The sequence below is a fragment of the Sorex araneus genome, chromosome 3, assembly GCF_027595985.1.
Source record: "Sorex araneus isolate mSorAra2 chromosome 3, mSorAra2.pri, whole genome shotgun sequence".
NCBI classification, from domain to species: domain Eukaryota; kingdom Metazoa; phylum Chordata; class Mammalia; order Eulipotyphla; family Soricidae; genus Sorex; species Sorex araneus.
Window position 1 is genome coordinate 179,924,614 of NC_073304.1, and position 21,484 is coordinate 179,946,097.

Sequence of the window (21,484 nt, forward strand, 5' to 3'; positions counted from 1 at the left end):
CCCTGCCCACATCTTCTGCCTTCCATGAGCTGTAACCGGCACAACCTAGTGACCAGACATCTCATCCTGAGTCCCTGGGTCAGAGCTCGGTCCCAAGCCTCTCTCGCTCAAGGCCTACCTTTCGGGTGATAGAAAGACTTAAGCGTCTTAGCCCACCTGAGCCAAAATCCTGGAGATCATTTTTTCATACTTTCCTAACAAAATTCTTCTCTCTGAATCTCTCAACTACATAGACATCAGCTCCACATTTTGGAGCTCTGAAATGATCAATGGCCTCTTTTCATGGTCTCCCTTGATTCATGATCAAATGGGCCAATTATGTGTCCATGCAGGGCAGCTCTCTGGCCAGGCCAGCTTCTCACCTGCTAACCAGTTGGGGCCCTGGCGTAGTGACTGGCGGTCACCACCTGGTGTTTCCCTCTCTAGTGTGTTCTCACCCGCTCCTCTAAGTGACTAACACATCAGTCGGGCCCAGACCACCTTAGAGCCTGTTCAAGACCCTCAATTGCCTTCTCACTCCTCAGGACAGAATCCAAACTCCCTTTCATGGTTCAAAGCCTGCACAGAACTCAATCCCAGGGCCTTCCCATCATCCTCTCCTGCCCTCTGTTATTCGCCGCTCTCTTGCCACCAAATTGCTCTCTTCCTGTGCTTTGAAAGTGGGCTCTCATTTCCGGCCTTTGAATCTGCCTCGTTCATTTGTCATGTCTCTACTCATTGCCATGGAAAGGGACACTTCTCAGACCCCTGTCAAAGGCGACCTCGCACTCCACCATCTTGTTCAGCCTCATTTCCTGCACATACTGCTCGGCCACCAGCTTGTCATTTGCCTTCAGTCCTATGGCATGAGTGCCACCAGCCCAGGGACTTCCTTGTGTTCATTGTGCTAATCCTAGAGTCTCACGCTAGCATCTGGCAGCATGTGGCCTGCAGGAGGGGGCTGGTGGGGGGCAGGATGAAGGCCTTAGACGTTGGAGGGGAGAGTGGTGCCCAGATCCAAGCCTAGGCGGATCTCTGCAGGACTCACAGGGCACTGCCAGCAACAAGGGGGGATTCTGTGGATGATGGGATTTAGGACATCAGCTCTGGCAGGGAGCACGGAGGAAAGGAAGGAAGGGCATAAGCTTAGGCCCTAGGCAGCAGGGGATAGCCTTGTCCTGATACATATGCAGGAGCTCAAGGTCATGAAGTTGTTTTCCTCTGGTACCTTGACCCCATGGGCATCCAAGAGTCAATGTGTCACTGGTGCTGTGATCCCTGATTGCAGGGTACAGGGCTTCTCCAGGAAAACTGGCATGGAAGACAGCCCACACTCCCAGAAGACAGAGCCTTGGGAACCGAGCAGGGGCGTCAAAGGGGGTGGAAGAGAAGTACAGGTATGGAGGCATTCAACAAGTATGGATCATAGCTGTCAAGCACCCTATCAGCTCTGGGATTCACCAGGAGAAATGTACACTGCTGGTGAGGCAGAGAGGGAGGCAGAGAGGGAGCTCAAGTCAGCAAGAGCATGAGAAGAGACAAGTGTGGTCCTCCAAACGAGTCAGCAAAAGCCCTGTGTGCAGTGAGGCCTGTGATGTCACCCAGCAAATGGCCTTTCATGGACCACTAAGAAAGACTGAGGAATGCACCACAGGAACCATTATCTAAAGAGAGCCAGTCACCTGCCTGATATTTTTCAAGCATTATTTGAAAAGTTGACTGAAGCAAATATATTTTCAGCCTGGCTGGTATGTTGGTGTACAAGTCTAATACTTAATCACTGCTTGGAAAGCAAGATAATTTCTTCCATGTGGGAGTTGAAAAAGAGGAAAATATTTTTTTTTAAAGTGGGTTTAAATGATTGTTTTCACTTTTAGAAAATAGCCCTCTCACTCATCTCCCTGATTGGCCAAATGCAGGATCAAGCAGGGATCTTGAGTCTGTAGAGTATTTAAGTTCAGACTGTCCATAATCCTCAAGTCCACATGGGGATGAAACTCTCGCTGATGTCACTGAATTGTTAGAAAATGTCAGTATTATAAGCTGACACATCTGTGTTCAAAAACTGCAAAATGTCAGGGTCGTCTGAGCGAAAAGGTAAAGATCAGTGAGTTCGGAGCAGATTCTGGGAAATTGGTAGATGAGGTAAGTTCTGTCAAGATAGTGGAACAGAAAACTTGTTTTGTACATTAAATAATTGGAGAGAAATACACAAAAACTTGAATCGAACAATGAATCAGCTGCCAGCACACATTCACCTGCAGCTCCTTAATTCTGTCTAAAGGTGTACTTTCATCTCTTAGAAAAATCTTTTCACAGTGCTGTGACAACTGCTGTCCCAAGAAAGAAGGCGACTAATGAGCAACATAACACACGGCATTAAGAGAGCGGACTTCAAAGGAATGGAATTCTGTTGAAGTGTCACCAAACCATCTCTTTAGGAGAACATGAAGCCAGCAGAAATAACACGGCACCTATTCGACCGCTGTGCGCCTACCTCAAATCCCTGCGGTCTTCCAAGACTCTCTTTCAGATGCTTCCAGGCAACAAGGATCTCTGACACAGACACGCTAGTAGCACGGACATCTGTGGGAGCAGCGCTGGGTTCTGTGGGAGGGAAAACGGAGACAATAAACCTCCCATTAACAAGCTGTGTCTTTCAAAAGCTTTGCACCACATCCTGCCCTTATAGCAGACCTCCCCTCCTCCACTTTAGTTTTGCGATAGATGAGTGCTGTGAAAAATACAACATGGCAGAAATGTGTCCTTTTGGATTTCTAGACAAAATTTGAGAATGATATTTCTGGACTTCTGTATTTGGATCAAGTCTCAGCGTTATCTTGCCTGGCAAAGGACAAATCCAGACAAGCAAAGATGAACTTCATCCACAGACAATTCTGGTGGCCTGAGAGGCATTCAAGTTGTCTGACTTAAATGGACCTCAGTCTAGCAGAAAGAGCAAGAGAATGGGCTCGGGCTCACACATGGCTTTCTGTGTTTCTGCTGTTGTTTTTTTTTTTGTCCTAAACGTTGCTCAGCTGTGGATTAGAGGGATGGTACAGGGGTTAAGGCACTCGCTTTGCATGTGGCTGACCCTATGTAGTTCATTCTCCAGTACTGCATATGGCCTGCATACTGCCTGAGCACAGAATGAGGAGTAGTTCCTGAGCACAGCCGACTAATGCTCCATCCCTGCTCCATTACACATTTATTTATAAAGTCACTAATTTACTTCACATATTCATAAGCTCCAGTTTATTTATTTTATTTTTTAGGCCTCACCCAGTGGACACTAAGGGTTTACTCCTAGCTCTGTGCTCAGGGATCACTGCTGGTGGTACTTGGGGAATCACATGTGCGGGAAATTGCAACTGTGTGAGCCAACTGCAATATAGGCACCTTAACTGCTATATTATTTCTCTGCCCCTCGAAGCTCAAATTTCTTCTGTACTATGAGCATGATGAAAATACTCAAAGATTGTAAAAGTTATTTTTGCTGCAATAATACCAGTAAAAATGGGGCTGGAGAGATAGCACAGCGGGTAGGGCGTTTGCCTTGCACGCGGCCGACCCGGGTTCAAATCCCAGCATCCCATATGGTCCCCTGAGCACGGCCAGGGGTAATTCCTGAGTGCAGAGCCAGGAGTAACCCCTGTGCATCGCCAGGTGTGACCCAAAAAGCAAAAAAAAAAAAAAAAAAAAAAAAAAAAAAAAAAATAATACCAGTAAAAAATATAGTACAGTGCTTTGTTCTTGAAACATTTGTTCACGAAATATTATTTATTTATTATTTATTTAATTCCGTTTAGGCACTAAAGGAGCCTAAATTTTGTTGAACTATTTTTTTGGGGGGTAGTTTCAACTACAAAACTAGATTTCCATGATTATATGTTGAATATGTTCTGAATCATGATATTTAAAAAGCGTGCTTTGACTTTTAAGACAGGTAAGGATTGGAGAGGTAGGGTCTAAAGGTCTCAGTCCTACTGCTCAAAACTGCCTTTCATTTGTTCTGCTGCTCAGTGACCTTTCCCTCAGCCCCTCGCCAGTCCCCATGGCTGACTGGCATTCATCAGCAGCACTCTGTTTGAGGTTGAACTCAATGTGAGGAACAAAATACTTTCAGCTTTGACATTGCTGAATCACAAACACGGTGTCACAAACACACGTTAAATGAAATGGCAGAATAAAGGCCATATATTAGTTCAAACAATTCTGAACAAATTCAATTTAAAAAACCACTACGCCATACAAATGGGAGACCTGGATACAAACTCCCCATCACTGGTGAGAATATAACTGACCAAAAATAATAATAATAATTTATTTATTTTTGGCTCCAGGGAACCCCAGAGAAAAGAGAGTTCTAGATACAATTAAAAAAAACCTTGCAATTAGTTCACTAGAGATATTTGATGTTCTTGAAATCCAAATGTCATTAACGGATTTTAAAACTTAAGGAAAAAACTCATAGTTAGCTATATTAAAATAATTTAGTAATTTCCTGAGACTCTTCCATTAGACTCTTCCATTAGAAAACTAATGGAAGGTGGCCACACATCTACTCAGAAAGGCTTTGCATGTTATTAATCAAAAATGATCAGCTCAAACAGCTACACTTGTTCCTGTAAAAGAAGCCTACAAAAGACTTTTTCAAAGGTACATGTTTTCACCAAGCAATAATTTTCTTTGGTAAAGCTCTCATTAAAATCATATGCTATAATTGTGTTAACTCAGAGAGCTTTGGCAAATTCACATTAATCTTTATGTAGAAACTGACATTAATTCCTGCTATGGCATAAATTGTAATTTCTCATTCTGTCACTCTTTGTGTGTCTCTTATTTTTCCCCTTCGCTCAACAGTTTCACTCATTCCACTTTCCTGTTTTCCATTTATACATCTACCCAATTAAAAAAAAAAGTCTGGGGAAAGGTTTCCCTCCTATTACATTCTAGAATCATGATCAGAAGACTTGTAGCAAACATTTACTTTGATTGCTATTCAGTGGTGTCAGAATCATTATTTTTCCAAGGAAATGAAAGATAAAGCAAAGTTCTTGAGGTATGCACAGGCTTCTCTCTCAGGGTTCAGGATAGGATTTATTTTAAAGGAAGAAAAACTTTGGGTCTCATTAGATACTTGAAAGCAGTTTTGCCTATCTTTTCGATGGCTGTATGTATGGTACACACCCTTGTTCAGCTTTTATATTATTGAAGCATTTACACCTTTGTCAAAGGAGGTTGCAGGGAGATAAATTTTACAAGCACAAAATGTATGGCTGAGTGGTAGTTGTTTTATCTGTTTATCGCTAGAGAAATGAATTATTTCTCTATCAGTTTTTCTCTAACATCACACAAATTTAAGTACTTTCTAAAAAATAATAAAGAAGTTAAAAATGAAAATAAATATTATTTAAACAAAAGAAGAAAAATCTGAAGCCTGCTTCCCAAGCAAGAATGCAAATTTCAGTTTCAAGTGTTTGGGTTCAGGACCAGATGCCAGTGATGTCGTACAGCTTCATCCTTGGGTCTGTACCTTATCACAGCATCCGACTGGGTGCAGGAAAATGAAGTGATTCCAAGAAAATGAAAAAGAATCCAAGAGTCACTTTTGATGGACTTCTGCTTCTGGCTCTCAGGAGCTTCAGAAGCAGAGCTATGTTGACTGGATTGGAAATGTCAGCATATAAACCCTGATCTCCTTCAGGTTATTTTTAGAAGTTGCTGTACATGCTCATTATAGCTGAAAGGACATCTTCTTGAAGAGAGAACTTTCTCTGCGGGTAAGAAAGGTGCTGAGATCCCAGGCAGCCTGGTTTGGCTGCAGTGTGTCGTGTCTAAACGTACTGTGATTCAAAGATGAAAATCTCAACTTGACAGTTTTATTTTATTATTATTTTTAAAAAATGCTTATTTTTTTATTTTGCTCTTGGGGGCACACCCAGTGATGTCCAGGGGTTACTCCTGGCTCTGCACTCAGGAATTATTCCTGGTGGCGCATGGGGGACCATATGGGATGCCGGGGATTGAACCCGGCAGACGCCCTTCCTGCTGTGCTTTCACTCTGGCCCCAACTAGACAGTTTTAGAAAGCCACTTGGATCAGAAATGACAAATGCATGGCCAGTCATGAATCTTTGGTCATGATTCATTTGTTCACATACTTAATTTATTCAAAACCCTCATTGTTGGAATATTTTCCCTTTTTCAGCTGCCTTCTGGAGATAATTTCAGAGGCAGTTTCCCTTTTTTCACAAGAAGCCTAGCTGGTCTTTGACACGCAGATCTTAGGTGCTAGCCAGGCCTGACTTGACATTGTAGATTCCAGGCTCTGGCCTAGCCTAGTCTTTGGGATGTAAATCCAAGTGCTTTCAGCCCAAGGAAGGCTTCCGGGCCTAGATTAATGGGCTGCAGATTCAAGAGATTAATGTTGTCTCAATGTTCTTCCTGTAACATCTTTTGGTGCCTTTGGTGACGTCAATGTATTGCGCCCTTTGGAAGTGCCATGAGGAGAAAAAGGGGTTCGGGGAGAGAGAGAGAGAGGGAGAGACAAGAAAAGAGGAGAGACTAGAGAAGGAGGCGGCGGTAGATCCAGAGAGAGGCCGGAGCTGGGAGTGCGGGAGATGAGAAAGATGGAAGATTGAATAAACAGTAACTAATCAGCAACCAGCATGGTCCTCGTTCTTCCTTCGCCTGTCCTTGACCACCGGCCGTCCCGATACAGTCCACACACTGCAGTTCCAGGGCACCGAACGTGGGCGGTGAGACAGAGCCGCCCCGAGAGCCTGCGAGTGCACTCGCCCCTCGGCGAGCTTTAGTTTTGCACACCTCATGTACAGAGAATTTCTAGTTTCCCTTGAGGAAAAGGTGCCACACCAGTCTTTTCTTTAGATGAGAACAGGCAGCTGCCCCGCTGGCCAGGCATTTTCTTTTCCCTTTGCTGGAGTCCTCCACCCCAGCTCCTTCCATGGGTGCCATCTGATCTCAGGAGGCTTCTGAATGAAGGAGCTATGTGTCAGTCCCTGTCCTCAACGTGCAGAGAGAAAACCGAACAGATGTAAAGGTCCATGTGCCCCCATTCTGCCTTGGGCTGGAGAGAAGCTCTGTTAGAACTCAAGTCTTTCCTCTCTTGTCCTTAAATTGGGACCAAAAGAGGGGCCAACTCATTTTACTCATCTGGAGTAAATTTTTTGGGCACAGAGCTTTTATTTTATTTTTATTAATTTATATTTTGCAATTTATTTTTTTAATTAAAATTTTATTATTATTATTATTATTATTTAATTGAATCGCTGTGAGATAGACCCTTACAAAACTGTTCACGATTAGGTTCAGTGAGTGTTCCAACACCCATCCCTCCATCAGCGTACATTTCCCAGCACCAGCATCCCCAGGTTCCCTCCCATCACCCCTCACCCCAACCTGCCTCTATGGCAGGTGTGCTTTCTCTCTCTCTCTCTCTCTCTCTCTCTCTCTCTCTCTCTCTCTCTCTTCTCCCTCTTTCTCTCTGGCACAGAGTTTTCAGACAAGACAAAGTCATTCTGTTGCTGTCAATTAACCTCCAAATAAGTGATGAGAAATGGGGTAAATAAGACAAAACCACAAAAACCAACAAGATAGTTGAGGGCGTGCAACCAAAGATAATAGTTGACATATACCATGGGCTGGCCATATACCAAGTCTCATACAAAAACTCACTGTCACATATATCAGTTCTCCCAACAATCTAACCATCACCATCACTATTTCAGATAAGGAAATCAGGAGCAAAGAGGCTCAATAGCTTGTCACTCAGCTATCAGAGGTTGGGGAGAGGATTTGAACAAGGTGCTCAGGCTCCCAGCCCATCTTAGAGCACATATTCTCCCTTTTTCATTGCTCCTTTTGATCTCTGCAGCCCCTGATGCTTCCCTCTCCCCACCCCCTACACCCCCTGCCCCAGATTCTCTTAAGAATACAATGGATGCTGCATCTTCACTTGGGCTTTCTAGTTTAAGTCTAGTCAGAAACCATCTAGACCTACATCAGCAACTATTAAAGCCTGCCTAAGGTCAAATAGTGCCACTCTCAAATCCTTTCATTCTTATTTCAGGGAATTTTTGATAATTTTGAAGCATAGCTTCACTCACCTCACAGATTCTGCCCCACCCACTTCACTATTAGACTCAGGTAATTTGATGAAAATCTAGGGATCTATTTCTGAGACTGCCAGAGTTATCTCTGGTAGACATCGTTTACTGACTTACAAAGAACTCTTCCTTGTGGAGATATTAACTAGGGCATGGCTGACTCCATCATTCCAATCTTGGACTATGAAGTAGACAGGCTGATTGATAGATCTCAGTTGCTTTATATTAAAAACTTTGAACAGTATTACCATGTTTATGAATTTAGATGATACATTTGTATTAAGTGACCTAGCAGCTGGAGTTCTCAGAGTAATATGGGAGGATGTGCTTATAATATTGATTATACATCTGACTTCCCAGGAGGAACAGGCAACAGCATTAATCAAAGGAGAATTTAATAAACTCCTTGGGAGAAGGTAGGGTTATGGTTTCATTATTTAAAAATTCAGTGAAGACAGCTGCAGTTGAACTTTTATGGGCACTAATCCAAATGGATCATCTGGCAAAGACAGGAAATTATTCCTTGTATTTTACAACTAATATGCCAATTTATTAATTTCCAAGTTCACATCAGCCCCACTGAGTTCATTTTCAGCTAAGAGTGGATTGGGAGGGTAAAACCTCACAAATTTGGGTTTTCATTCCAGCCATGGTAGCACCATTTGTGAAGGGATAATTGCATATCATTTTCTGTAAATGAGAGCATTTGGGTTTTAATAAAAATAAAGGCAGCACACTTTCTAGATACAGGGAAAAAGCCAAAAATAATTTTAAAAGGCAAAGGCTGATCACAAATAAATCCTTCAAACTATAATTAGTCAATATTGAATTTCTCTCTGGTTTCTCCTAGAGGTAACTGAACGGTCAGATTCTTTTCCTTTTCAAAGTCACAGTGATAAGAACTAAATGGAAAATGTTTCACTAATACCTATTTCTAGCGATATGAAAGTGAGAACCTATTTGATGTCTCATTGATAATAATTACCTTTCATCACTTCTACCCTGCCTTTAAAATCATTTGGGAGGAAATTGTGATTCATAAAAATAGTCTGAGAATGTTGCATAATATTCCCCCAGGTCTCAGAGATCTGGAGTACTCTCGGGATTAGCATCTGCCTGACTCCGACTTGACCTGTGGCAGGTCTCAGTGACTGATGCATCCCCTGGCACACAAACTTCTCTCCTTCCACGGGACTGTTGGCTGCTGTTTGGATCTGACAGAGCCACAGACACTTCGGTTATGGAAACCGGAAACAGTTTTCAAGGCTCATCAGTATTGGCAGAAGTTTGTAGTTTTTCTGACAATCCCCTAGGGCAGCAGTCAGCTTCAGAACCACCAAGAGCCAATTCATTTCCCAAGCGAATCACCAAGTATGAATACTTGTAAATGCAGCTTTAATTACAGAGAACCATCCTGATTTCCCGTTAATCATGCAATGATCATTTGCATCCCCAACAGTTTCCCTAGAAGAAAAGGGTGGGGCAGGGTGTGGGGAAGGTGGGCTCCTGACTTTATCCCTCAGGTCTGCACCTGTGCGGGACGGCTGGGTCAGCCTGGGCAGGGTGCCCTGACGCATGTGGTCATCCCCTCCCTGCACAGCACGAGAATGTGAGATTGTGGGGCTGCACCTGTGTCAACCCCCAGGGCTTCCCCTGTTCCTCTGGGCAAGCTGCCAAGAGGAGGACCGAATGGCCATGCACAGACCAGAAAGGCAGGCCCATTGCTCTGCTCTGCTCTTATGGAAACAAAGGGATGGTGAGCTGATGCACAGGTGAGCTCACCTGAAGAAGAAAGGGGCAAAATCTGTCTGATGGGGAAGCACAGTCTCATTGAGCTTCCATAAAACGGGGTGGTCTTGCTGGAAGAAGGGACATTTTCTTGTATGCAATATTTATTATTATTATTATTATTATTATTATTATTATTTGGGATTTGGCCCTCATCCAGTAGTGCTTAGGGCCTACTCACAGCCCTATGCTCAGGGCTCACTCCCGGCCACACCATGTGCCAGGGATTGAATGCCTGTGGCATGCCTCTGATATGCAACACAACACACAGATGAGGGGCTTCCCATGCAGAGGGAAGGAGGATGTAAGGTCTCAAGGGTGCAAAGCCGGGAGCACTGCACCCACGGGTTCTGCCTGGGGTTGAAGTGTACCAAGTGCATGCCAGGCCTGCCTTAGCCCCTGTCCCACCTCTCCAGGCTTTTCACAGTGGATCCCGGCCGGGCCCTGAGAGATGAACAAGCCAGTGGAGCCACACGAGGACTTTGCAGCCTGGAGCTCAGGGGGCCGCAGACAAGGGCTCTGCTGGTCCAGTGTTGCACCTTTCCTTCTCAAGGCAACTTAGTGGTGCTAAAATCCTTTTCATATTTACACATGATATTGCAAATCAGAAAATTTCATTAGTGAGCAGCACCAAATATCCGTTTGAAGTTTGGTGTGGGAACAAAAGTAGACTTCATTAGCATGTGACTGGTGAGGCAGCTCTCATGCATCAATCTACCCCAGCTAAATAGTGTTAGTGTGGAATGTGTCACCGCAGCAACCTCAGCGTCTTTGGAAGTCTGCATATTTCTTATCTCACTTGAAAGAGAAATCTCCAAAGTCAACCCGTTTCAAGTTTAAGGAAACAGTAGAAACAACCCACGGTGGATGTGATGATTCTACTTCAAAGTACAAGTTCCTGATGCAGTGCTGACCCTTGTTATCTGCAAGGTGAGTTCACAAGCTCATGTTCACCTCAGGTGACCTTCCTGACCTTGGGCATGATAGGAAGGCTAAAAACAGCTCAAAGTCAGGAGAACATGTACTTTCTGAATAAAACATGGACCTTGAAATAGGTTTTTGGTGTGATAAATTATAGAAAATATTATTCTGTACAGTCCTGGGGGAATAGTACAGTGGTTAGATGAGTGAGCTGGAGTCAGACCAACCTGGGTTCAAATCCCAGTTGCCACTTACTATAGTGATAATGCTTTGTCCTTATTGTGGTAAATCTGAGCATGTTACTTAGCTTCCCTGAGCTCTAGTTTCCTGAAAAGTAAATCAGGGCTTTAGATTTCTACTTTGTATATGGTTGCAAACATTAAATACTCTAAGTAATATGGCACAACAGCTGTTTCTGAAAGCACAGCAGAAAGCCGTACTGTAAGGGTAAGGGTTTCCTGGGGGAAGATTTAATGATTTGGGGTGATTCTTTACTTTCTGGTTATTGTTTGTTTTTGTGTTGTGGGATGGTATCACTCAACAGTGCTCAGGGCTTATTCATGGCTCTGTGCTTGGGAATAACTCCTTGTGGGATTGGGGGACCATATATGGTACTCAGGATTGTAGCTGGGTCTGCCGTGTGCAAGGCAAATGATGCTATGGAACTCTCTCTCTCTCTCTCTCTCTCTCTCTCTCTCTCTCTCTCTCTCTCTCTCTCTTTCTCTCTCTCTCTCTCTCTCTCTCGGACCTGATCTTTCTTGTACTAAAAAAACCTGCTTTTTTCCCAACATTTAGTGCAATAAAATCAAGGCAGCATGGATTAAAAATTACATCCTGCATAAATCAGATACTAATTCTGTATTTCTGTGCTCCAGTGGCCCTATCTGTTTCCTTCCATAAATTTATGGTATACCAAAAATGTAAATACTTCTCAGAGCTATTCCTGCCATGTATGTGGATGCAAAGGGAGATGAAAGGGGCAGTGGAGATGGACAATGGCTGCTGGAAGGTCAATGGCCAAATGCTGCCTTGCATGGAGTGTTTGCAGAGACATTTCCAGATGGGGAGAAGGGAAGGGCTGACTTTTACCTGGAGGATCCATGGATATGCTGATCTAGAGCAGGAGGAGGACTGAGGAAGAGTTTCATATAAAGGCTTAGCAGTATGGGTTTGTTTCACTTAGTGGGCTGCATTTTCAAGTTAAGACATACAAGAGAGGGCTGGAGCAATAGTACAGTGGGCAGGGCACTTGCCTTGCACAAGGCAAACCTGGGTTCAATCCCTAGCATCCCATATGGTCCTCCAAGCACTGCCAGGAGTGATTCCTGAGTGCAGAGCCAGGAGTAACCTCTGAGCATTGCTGAGTGTGACCCAAAATGCTCCCCAACTCCCCCCACCAAGACCCCCACAAATATACAAGAATCCAGGGACTTTATGTAGGAAGCTACATTTCCACGTAACATCACCTACTCAGGGAAAGCGTGGGTCTCAGCGTGGCAGTCTGCTGTCTGTGAAATGGGTATGTGCTTGATGACATCTGATCTATGTGGCAGTTTGATCTTGGGAGCCAAAATAAGGCACTATGTGATAGAAAATCTACGAATTAATGACTAGATGGAACTAAATGTTTAATTCTCAATATAAGCTATGCAACCTTTAGCATTACCTCCACTTCAAATTCTAACTTAGCTCCACTTCAAATTCTCTTCTCTGTTATGGGAGTAATAGCGCCTCAGAGAAAGTTTTGTTGTGGGGATTTAACGATGTCATATGTGAAGTCTTCAACAGAACCCTATCCAACACTTCATGTACCACCTTCAGTGCATGAGATTACAAATATTTGCTGGTCACATAAAGAAGACTTTAAATAAATAAATTTACTTTACATAAATGTAGTGTGCTAAAATATAAAATGAACTAATTTCACACCAAAGATTATTGGTTCAATATCCATCAAGACAACAGGAAAGAAACTTGCCATATAAGGATAGGGAGTGATAAATGTAAAGCAAAACACATAAAGTGATTAATCTTTCAATGGAATTATTAGAAAAAATATTTGGAAAACATTTATTTAAGATGTGCAGTGGAATGTGTGAGTTTAATGTTCTCTCTGGCATATCTATATGTTTAATATATATATACAATATCTTGTTCATAAACCAAAATATTAAAACGTTCAATCAAAACAGTAGGAAGAAAAGAAACTGACCTCCTTCCGCTGAGCAGATGACCACGATCTGACTAAAGGGTCCGTCCCCTTTATTGTTGTAGACGCCAACCTTCACTTCAAAGGGGGTGAGCGGAGGGACACTCTCATCCCTATAAATGAATTTCGAGGCGTCGGAGGATGTCACCATCTTTTCCTTCCAACCACGTGTTCCATTGGGCCTGAAGGCTACAATGTAGCCAAAACCTTCCCCATTCTGAAACTCTTCAGATACTGGCTAAGGGAAAATAAAGCAATTAATTATGAATAAAAGAATCAGTTTAGAAACCCACTTCCTTTCCCATTCTGTAGTCCAAAGATTTTTGAACAGAGAAAAGAATTTCAAGTCTTTATATTCCAGTGGATGACAACACAGCAGTGTTTAGAAATGTACACTGTTTTAATGGCAAAAAAAAATTTTTTTTTAAACCCTTCGCCAGCATGTCCCCCAGGGTGCATCTGCACTAGGGTCTGGTTCGGAGAGCCACTCGTCTTGAGAATCCAGGCGGCGCTGGACAGGAGGCTGCCCCCTCACCTGTCACGCAACACACGTTCATGGGGAACCTGGTGCTAAACCATTCATAGTCGACCTGTTTCTGGGTCAAGGTTTCATGTGTAGCAGAGCAGCTCCCTCGCTGCAATCTATTGAAAGTCAAACCCTGTGTTGAGGGCTAACTACTACCTAAATAGTACCAACAAAGGTATATACTTTGGTCTTAGCAGAAGTATCAGGATACTGCAAAGTCTTTAGGTAAAAGAGATATGTTCCCCTTAGTCATGTATGTGACATGCAGGTCCCTGGACATCTTGCTAGGAATTAACCTCCTGGGAAAACCAACCTCTTGACGGTGTTCAGAAAAATTGAGTCCCGGGCAAAGCTCGCCTGAGATCTTTGCAGAGAAAACCCTGGAGATATTCATGGCGAACCTTCTAACCTCCTAAACCCCCACCACTCGCCCCCACCCCCACTCCCCGCCCTTCCTTCTGTGCTAATATGAAGAAATTGGGATTAGTATTTGTTCTGGAAGCATCTGTACAACGAGGCATATTTAACTTGTTAAATGCACATTGATGGCGAGCCATCCAGAGGAACAATTGTATTGAGTGTTATCAGCCCTCGCCTGGCGTCGTGTCTGACCCAGGGGAGACAATCAATATGTATTCATCCTTCTGAATTTTAATTTGAGGGGAAATGAAACCCTGAACAGAGGAAGTGCTGTGTCCATGGGCGACTGGCTGCGTTTGCCTTTCTCCACCCGAATTTGGCTGCGGGACTCTGAGGTCCCAGTGTGGTGGCATTAGGAGGGGTTTAAGTCCTGAGAGAAAGCAGCTTAGAGGGGCTGTCTGCCCTGCCACAGGCCCAGGCCGGGCACCTGCACAGGAGCTTCTGGGTGTCTCAGCCCCTAGGTGCACCTGGGGCTGGGTGAGACAGCAAGTGAACAAGACAGCAAGGTCGGGCCCCAGGCAGCTCAGGCTTCTGCAAGGGGAAGAAACAAGCCGGAAGCTAGGAGGAGGAGGAAGAGGAAGAGGAGGAGGAGGAGGAGGAGGAGGAGGAGGAGGAGGAGGAGGAGGAGGAGGAGGAGGAGGAGGAGGAGGAGGAGGAGGAGGAGGAAGGGGAGGACTCTAGACACAAGATGTGCTCATGAAGAGCTTCTTCTGGTCAAAGGACTTTTTCTGTCTGTTTCCTCATGTCCCTTAGCCACAGCAAGAGATTCCTTCCATTTGCTCCATGATTCCAAGTCCCTATTCTGAGGGGTCAGAAGGAGGTATGGCCCTCTGATAGCCAAAGGGAGAGTGACCTCAGGAAAAGTGACCACTCGACTCACACCCCCTCTCCTTGCTCCCTCGGATCTTGTGGCAGGGGAGCCGTGGGACATCAAGTCTGTGGCCCCCTGGGGACTTCAGGACCGGGCCCAGGAGGAAGATGCGCGCCACACAGGCAAATGACTTGGGGTGGCTGCTGCTGTCTCCCACAGTGGGACACACGGGGCTGCTTGGGTCGGAAGGAATGTCGGATCAGACGCAAGCACAGCGGGCAGAGAAGGCAGGTTTGAAGGTTTTAGACCCTAGAGCTAGGGAGCCGATACCATAGGAGAAGGCCTCAGGCCTGCAGGGAAGCCAACCCGGGATGACCACTAGGACGGTGCATGCGGGTGATCAATCCTGTGGGCACGGCTCTTACCTCCCAGGCAATGACGAGTTCATGCCTCCTCCCGCTTCTCCCGCTGACGTTGGTGGGCGCTGTCTTTGGAACTGTGGGCAGAAAGTGCATTGAGAGGAAGAGCAGTGAGCGGGCGGTCACCTGAGGCATCCGAGAGCCCCTTCTCACGCTCAGCCCAGATGTGTCCAAGTTGCAGTGGGCACATTGGGCACCAGAAAGACACAGCTGGGATGGTCCCAGCTTCTCACTGGGCAGGGAGAGTCTGACCTCCTTTTACAGCTGCAAATTGCCATCCTAACTAGTCCTCTAACTAGTCCTCTGTCAATGTTCTTTGGCAGTGAGGTCCAAGTCATGATGAGGCCTGCAGTTAAGAATATCTGCTAATGGTTCAGTGGAGTCCTACAAGTTTTCCTTTTGTTCTGAGGGGAATGGCTCTGTGCTGTCGCCCAGGGCTTGCAGAGTCCCCAGAAAATAAATCCACAGGTGGGCAATGGCATTATTACCTTCCCAGAAGCTCACATGAAAATCAGTTTTAAAGAAGCCTTTGGACAGTTCCAAGAAGTAAGAACCTATTTAGATGAATAAACATTGAAAATATGATCAAGAATGAATCTCTGCAACCTGCAAAATATATAGGCACCCCCGAGACTTCTCAAATGAAGAACTATTAAAAGGATAACCATGCCAAAGGAATAAATTTCCCCTTCACTGCACCAAATCACAAAATCTTCAGTTGATAGGGAGCATGTTCAAATGAAGAACTGTTAAACGAAGAAAACTATTAAAAGAAATTATTTTCCAGGCTATGAGCTTGCATTAGCAATTTTCCACTTCAGCCTTGCTTTCGTACCCCAGCAGAGGGCTTTTAAATGATATTGATATACTCATAAACAATAAATCCACTCCCATACATTATCTAGTAGGATGAAAGACTATTAATTACTGGAAGATATCCATACAGCATTTTATAAACCAGAAAAACTGATATGGAATTTATATACCACTGCAAAGGTAAAACCTTCCTTCGGAGAATAGTCTATAAATATATAACAGGCTCCACTGGATTAAGGGCCTTTCTTTCCAGTGTCCATGAGTGCTTCGCTCCACTATCATGATTCTCTTTTTACATGCGCATTTATAGAGTGACCTCCCATCTTTCTTCTTACCTATTTGCCTGCAGACCAGAGGGCGTTTGTATGTGGTGTTCACTTGTGAGTTCGCTTACAACTACATGGAATTGGACACACTTTGTTTCATACTAAACAAACAAACAAAATAAAACAGAACAAACCCTAAAGAATTGAAAACTGAGGGGCTGGAATGATAGCACAGTGGGTAGGGCATTTGCCTTGCACGTGGCCAACCCAGGTTCGAATCCCAGCATCTCATATGTTCCCCCGAGCACTGCCAGGAGTAATTCCTGAGTGCAGAGCCAGGAGTAACCCCTGTGCATCGCTGGGTGTGACCCACAAAGAAAAAAAAAGCAGAAATTGTGAAATACCAAGCAAATCATTCATTAACTGGAGTCTGTCCTTAGCAACCATAGTAACTGTGGTGCATTAATGACTTGGGTCTTGAGACCCTGTCCTCAAGCCACTGTTGCATGCACCTGGCCTCAGAGTCAGACACTGGCTTGTGGCTTGTGTAAAGCGCACAGGAAGGGGAGCTGGTTTTACCGTGTGTGAAAAGGGAAGGAGCCAACTAATGTTCCACACTCCCCCAGATGACAAATCTCACTATTGTGGCATACAAACGAGATCAAACAAGCAGCGGACTAAGTTAATTTATTGACAAGATGCAGCTGCACAGCAAGAACCTGGGTCGGCAGCACTGCAAGCCGGAGAATTCTCCAGACCTCAGACCGGACCAACAACACTGGGGCGCCAGATGGAGAAGGTGCAGAGTCCCTGCCTTCTCCAGATGAACTCCCAGTGACACTGAGCTTCTACTAACACAGCTCCTCCGGTTTGTGGGACTGGGACATTTCTCCAAAATGTGTGGGGGCTCTGGAACAGGGTGACACCAGCCCAGTCTCCAGCCCACCCCTGCTGCCGGAAGTCATGCCCTCAACCCGCCCTCAGCGCCATTTTGCCGCAACAGTCAGCAGCAAGAACCCAGGCCGGCGGCACTGTAAGCTGGAGAATGCTCCAGACCTCAGACCGGGTCAACAACACAGGGGCGCCAGATGGAGAAGGTGCAGAGTCCCTGCCTTCTCCAGATGGACTCCTGGCAACACCTAGCTTCTACTAACACGGCTCCGGTTTGTGGGACTGGGATATCTCTCCAAACTGTGCGTCCACTTATGCGGCTGCACAACATTTCCTGATATCCAAAGAAAATGCTCAGGAATGGCTCTGCCACCCTGGAGCAGCCATTATATCAGAGGCACAGAAACCCAGAGGCTGCTGGCAGGTCCACTCGTGGACTTTGAACTAAACTACAGTCCCGTGCAGCCCTGGGAAGGAAAGGGTTTTTGTCCTCACCTTTTTCCCCTCTTGGCAGCATGGCGACCACCACCATTTAGTGCCAACTGGACAGAGAGGTAGGAGCTTGCAATGATGGGTCGCATGGGGAATCTCGCAATGGGGGGGGCAGAACCGGCCCTGCTTCCTTCCCTAATGAGACCCCAGCGGTCTCCCACGAACAGCTCCCCCGCTCCTGAACATGATCCCAGAGGCATGCAAACCAATCTTGGAATGCATCGGCCTCTGGCAGAAATACCTCTGGTCTTAATACCAGAATCCCAAAACTGGGCGGCCAATTTCACGACCATGCAACATCATATGCTCATTGTTATCAACAATAGAAAACATACGACCTAATGATGCCATTCTTACACGTCTGACTATTGGTGGGGAAAACTCCAAATAATGATAGTGAGTTTTCGGTCAAAAAATGAATGTTATCATAGCAATGAGTTAATTAAAAATCATCTGCCACACAGGCAGAGGGGGAGAGGGAGGGAAGGTGTCTGGGGTTCTTGGTGGTGGATCATGTGCACTGGTGAAGGGATGGGTGTTTGATCATTGTATGACTGAGACTTGATCCCGAAAGTCCTGTAACTGTTCTCACGGTATCTCAATTTAAAAACATAAAATAAATAAATAAATAAATAAATAAATAAGTAAATTTAAAAAAGATGCAGCTGCAGCTTCTCTTACTACACACACACACACACTCACATACATATTAGCAAAGTGAGCACATATGCTATTCACAGTCATCTCTGACCACTGATAAGAGACTTTATAAACAAGGGAATGTTATAAACCTTATAAACAAGGTCTACCAAACACTTACGTTGTTTATCACACTGAAATAACTACAGTTCACTCTAAGTTTAGGATTCAGAATTCTATTCTCAGTATTCCCTTCCCATGATGACAGACTTGGTGTGAAGACCAGGCACTAAGGTTCCTGTCTGCTTTCTGAAGCTGAAACAAGGCCCCTGGACACTGTACTCAGTTGGTGGTTTGGAATCCTCTGAGGTTTATTTAAAAGATTGGGAGAGAGTGAAACTCCGAGGGATTATGTGAAGCCCTGGTGGTCTACTAAAGAATATTTAGGATTTTTTTGTATATTTAGTAATATTTAGTTTCTTTTTATTTTGATAGACTAAAAAGAAATTAGTGAACAAGTTGATAATAATGTTGGCTTTGAGAAACCATGAAAGCAAGGTAAAAACTTCTATGAAGTGAGTTGTTTCAATGTGGTGATTTTCAGGTCCAATTAGGCTTAACTTATTCAGATTCCATCATTTTTCTTTTGTTCTTTGAAATCAATCTACTGATTTTCTGAGTTTTAATAACATATGTGTACAAGAAACAACCATTCTTTTTGTTTGTTTTCTTTTGGGGCCACAACTGCTGGTGTTCAGGGATCACTCCTGGCAATGTTTGGTAGGGGACGTGCAGTGCTAGGGACTAAACTGGGGTCAGCTGCATGTAAGTAATATCTCAAAAAGAGTCTGTTTATGATATCTGCACACCTATGGTCACTACAGTACTATGGAAACAACCCAAGTACCAATGACAGATGAGTGGACAAATTTGTGTATACTTAGTTCTGAGTAAAGATAAGAAACCTTGTCTTATCTTTATAACTGAGAGAACTGGAGGGGTCATGCCAGACAAAATAAGACAGTAGGAGAAAGACAAACACTGAATGCTCGCACTTACATTTGATACAAAAAGAAAGAAAGCAAAAGAAGAGAACTGTCCAGTGAAAATAAACCCATAGATTCTTGTGACAGACGAGGTTCCCAACAGGGTAGGGAAATGGGCTGACAGGACCCAGTGGGTTGTGGGGGGCAGGTATTAGCCCTTTGATGTTGGACACAATATGGGGACATGGTACTCCTACATATAAAATAATTAACACTCTTGTGAACCAGTGTTGCCTCACTAAAATGTTTTTTAATTGCAAAAAAGAGAGAAGGAAAGAAAGAGAGGAAGGGAGAAAGAAAGAGAGGAAGAGAAAGAAAGAAAGAAAGAAAGAAAGAAAGAAAGAAAGAAAGAAAGAAAGAAAGAAAGAAAGAAAGAAAGAAAGAAAGAAAGAAAAAGAAGGAAAAGCACGGAAGGAGAAGTAAGGTATTTTTCTGGGTTGAGGTCTTAACAGAGCGATCAAAATGTTCAGAAAGCATGTTGTAAATGAGTACACTATCATACAGCCTTTGTGGCTCCAGCAGAAAATATGAAGCCTTCCTCTTAAGAGCCCTGGAATATTGAGAAAAGCAAATGGACAATCACACCTATGTTCACTCAACCCACTTCCAGTCACAGCTGATTGGTGCTGAGAAAGTGTGCAGACTTCTGCTCCAAAGCTGTGAAGCCAGTCATGGACTTCTTTCTAGCAATGGAAATCATATGTATCTATAATTTCCTTCCAAATTGACTGCTTTCTCTACATTAAAAATTTGTTTCATTGTAGCAGCCTTCATCAATCATTTAGTTTGATTTTTAGGTTAATTGTTGCTTCATCATCAACACTTGCATCTTTAGTTTGCAACTTGTTGGGATGGAGTATAGTTCTCATTCATAAACCTCATCAATTTACCTCTGATAGTAACAACATATTCTTGTAGCTTCCTTGTCTCTCTGTATTCATTGAACGGCAGAGAGTTAGGGCTGCCTCTGGATTGCACTTTGGTCTAAGGGAATGTTATGGTTGGTTTGATCTTTTCAGGCCACTCAAATTTTCTCCAGATTAGCAATAAAACTGTTTTGTGTGTTGACAGGAGCAGCGCATCTCATTTCCTTCAAGCCTTTTTCCTTTGCATCCACAACTTGGACAGTAACCAAATAGTTACCAAGACACCTAGTTTTTGGTCCGAGTTAGCTTTTGATATGCCTTCCCCACTTATCATTTTAACTTTTTGATTTCTAGCGAGGAATGTGCAACTCTTGTTTTACTCTAATATTTAGAGGTCATTGCAGAGTTACCAGTGGCCTGATCAAAGCTATTGTGTCTCCGGGGAAATAGAGTGGGAGATGCTAGATAGGGAGAGAAATAGGGAACTGCTAGTCTGGGAACAGTCAGAACCCACACACCACTACAAAGTTCACTGTTATATGGGCATGGTTCATAATGCCCTCTGACAATTACAAATAGTAGCATCAAAGACCATGAGTCATGCAACAGATAAATAATCTAAAGCCTTAACATTGTGAGGACTACCAAAATGTGACAGGGAAATGGAAGTGAATACTTGGCACTGATACTTTGGGTGCCACAGACCTTTCATTTTTTAAGAATGCAGTATCTGCCAAGCATGGTGAAAGCAGGTGTGCCTGCACACAAATCACTATGTTGGACACTTAGCTGATGTGTAACAACCAACGTTCTCTATCAATTATACCTCAACAAAACTAGCTAGAAAGAAGGTAAAACAATCCCCAAGCCAAACCCTTACAGCGTTCGAAGCTTCTGCAGAGCACAGCTTCTACAGCCAGGTCCCAGCACTCCTATGGTGTCCTCTATTTCTAACTGGCCCAAATCTTCCACTTGCATCCAGATAATTGATGGAACACATACTCATTCAGCCCGCTCGAGTAAATCGACAAACAATGGGATGACAGTGATACATACTCATTCATTTCCTCCTCAAGTTGGTGGCATATAGTTATTTTCAAGTTGGTGACATATATCTCTGCAGGCAATGCTTTGGAGTCTACTTGCTTCAATAATATCCTTATACTTACAAAATGGCATGTTTGTGATATATAGGAATTTGACTTACTTTTTTCAGGGACCTTTTGGTATAAATGTTTTCCCATTCTTGTTTAAATCATGTTATGAT

At 44.0% G+C, this 21,484-nt stretch overlaps 1 protein-coding gene across 6 annotated transcripts in view; it reads right to left on the reverse strand.

The window, feature by feature from the left end:
- Positions 1–21,484, reverse strand: part of CNTN5 (contactin 5) — an 832,499-nt gene that overhangs the window by 24,184 nt on the left and 786,831 nt on the right. For all 6 annotated transcript variants that reach the window (XM_055129785.1, XM_055129784.1, XM_055129781.1 and 3 more), the window contains 3 exons: positions 15,208–15,278; positions 13,029–13,263; positions 2,477–2,586 (listed from right to left, as the gene is read on the reverse strand). In XM_055129785.1, the coding sequence (XP_054985760.1) occupies positions 2,477–2,586; positions 13,029–13,263; positions 15,208–15,278 (416 nt within the window). The remainder of the gene's footprint in view (positions 1–2,476; positions 2,587–13,028; positions 13,264–15,207; positions 15,279–21,484) is intronic.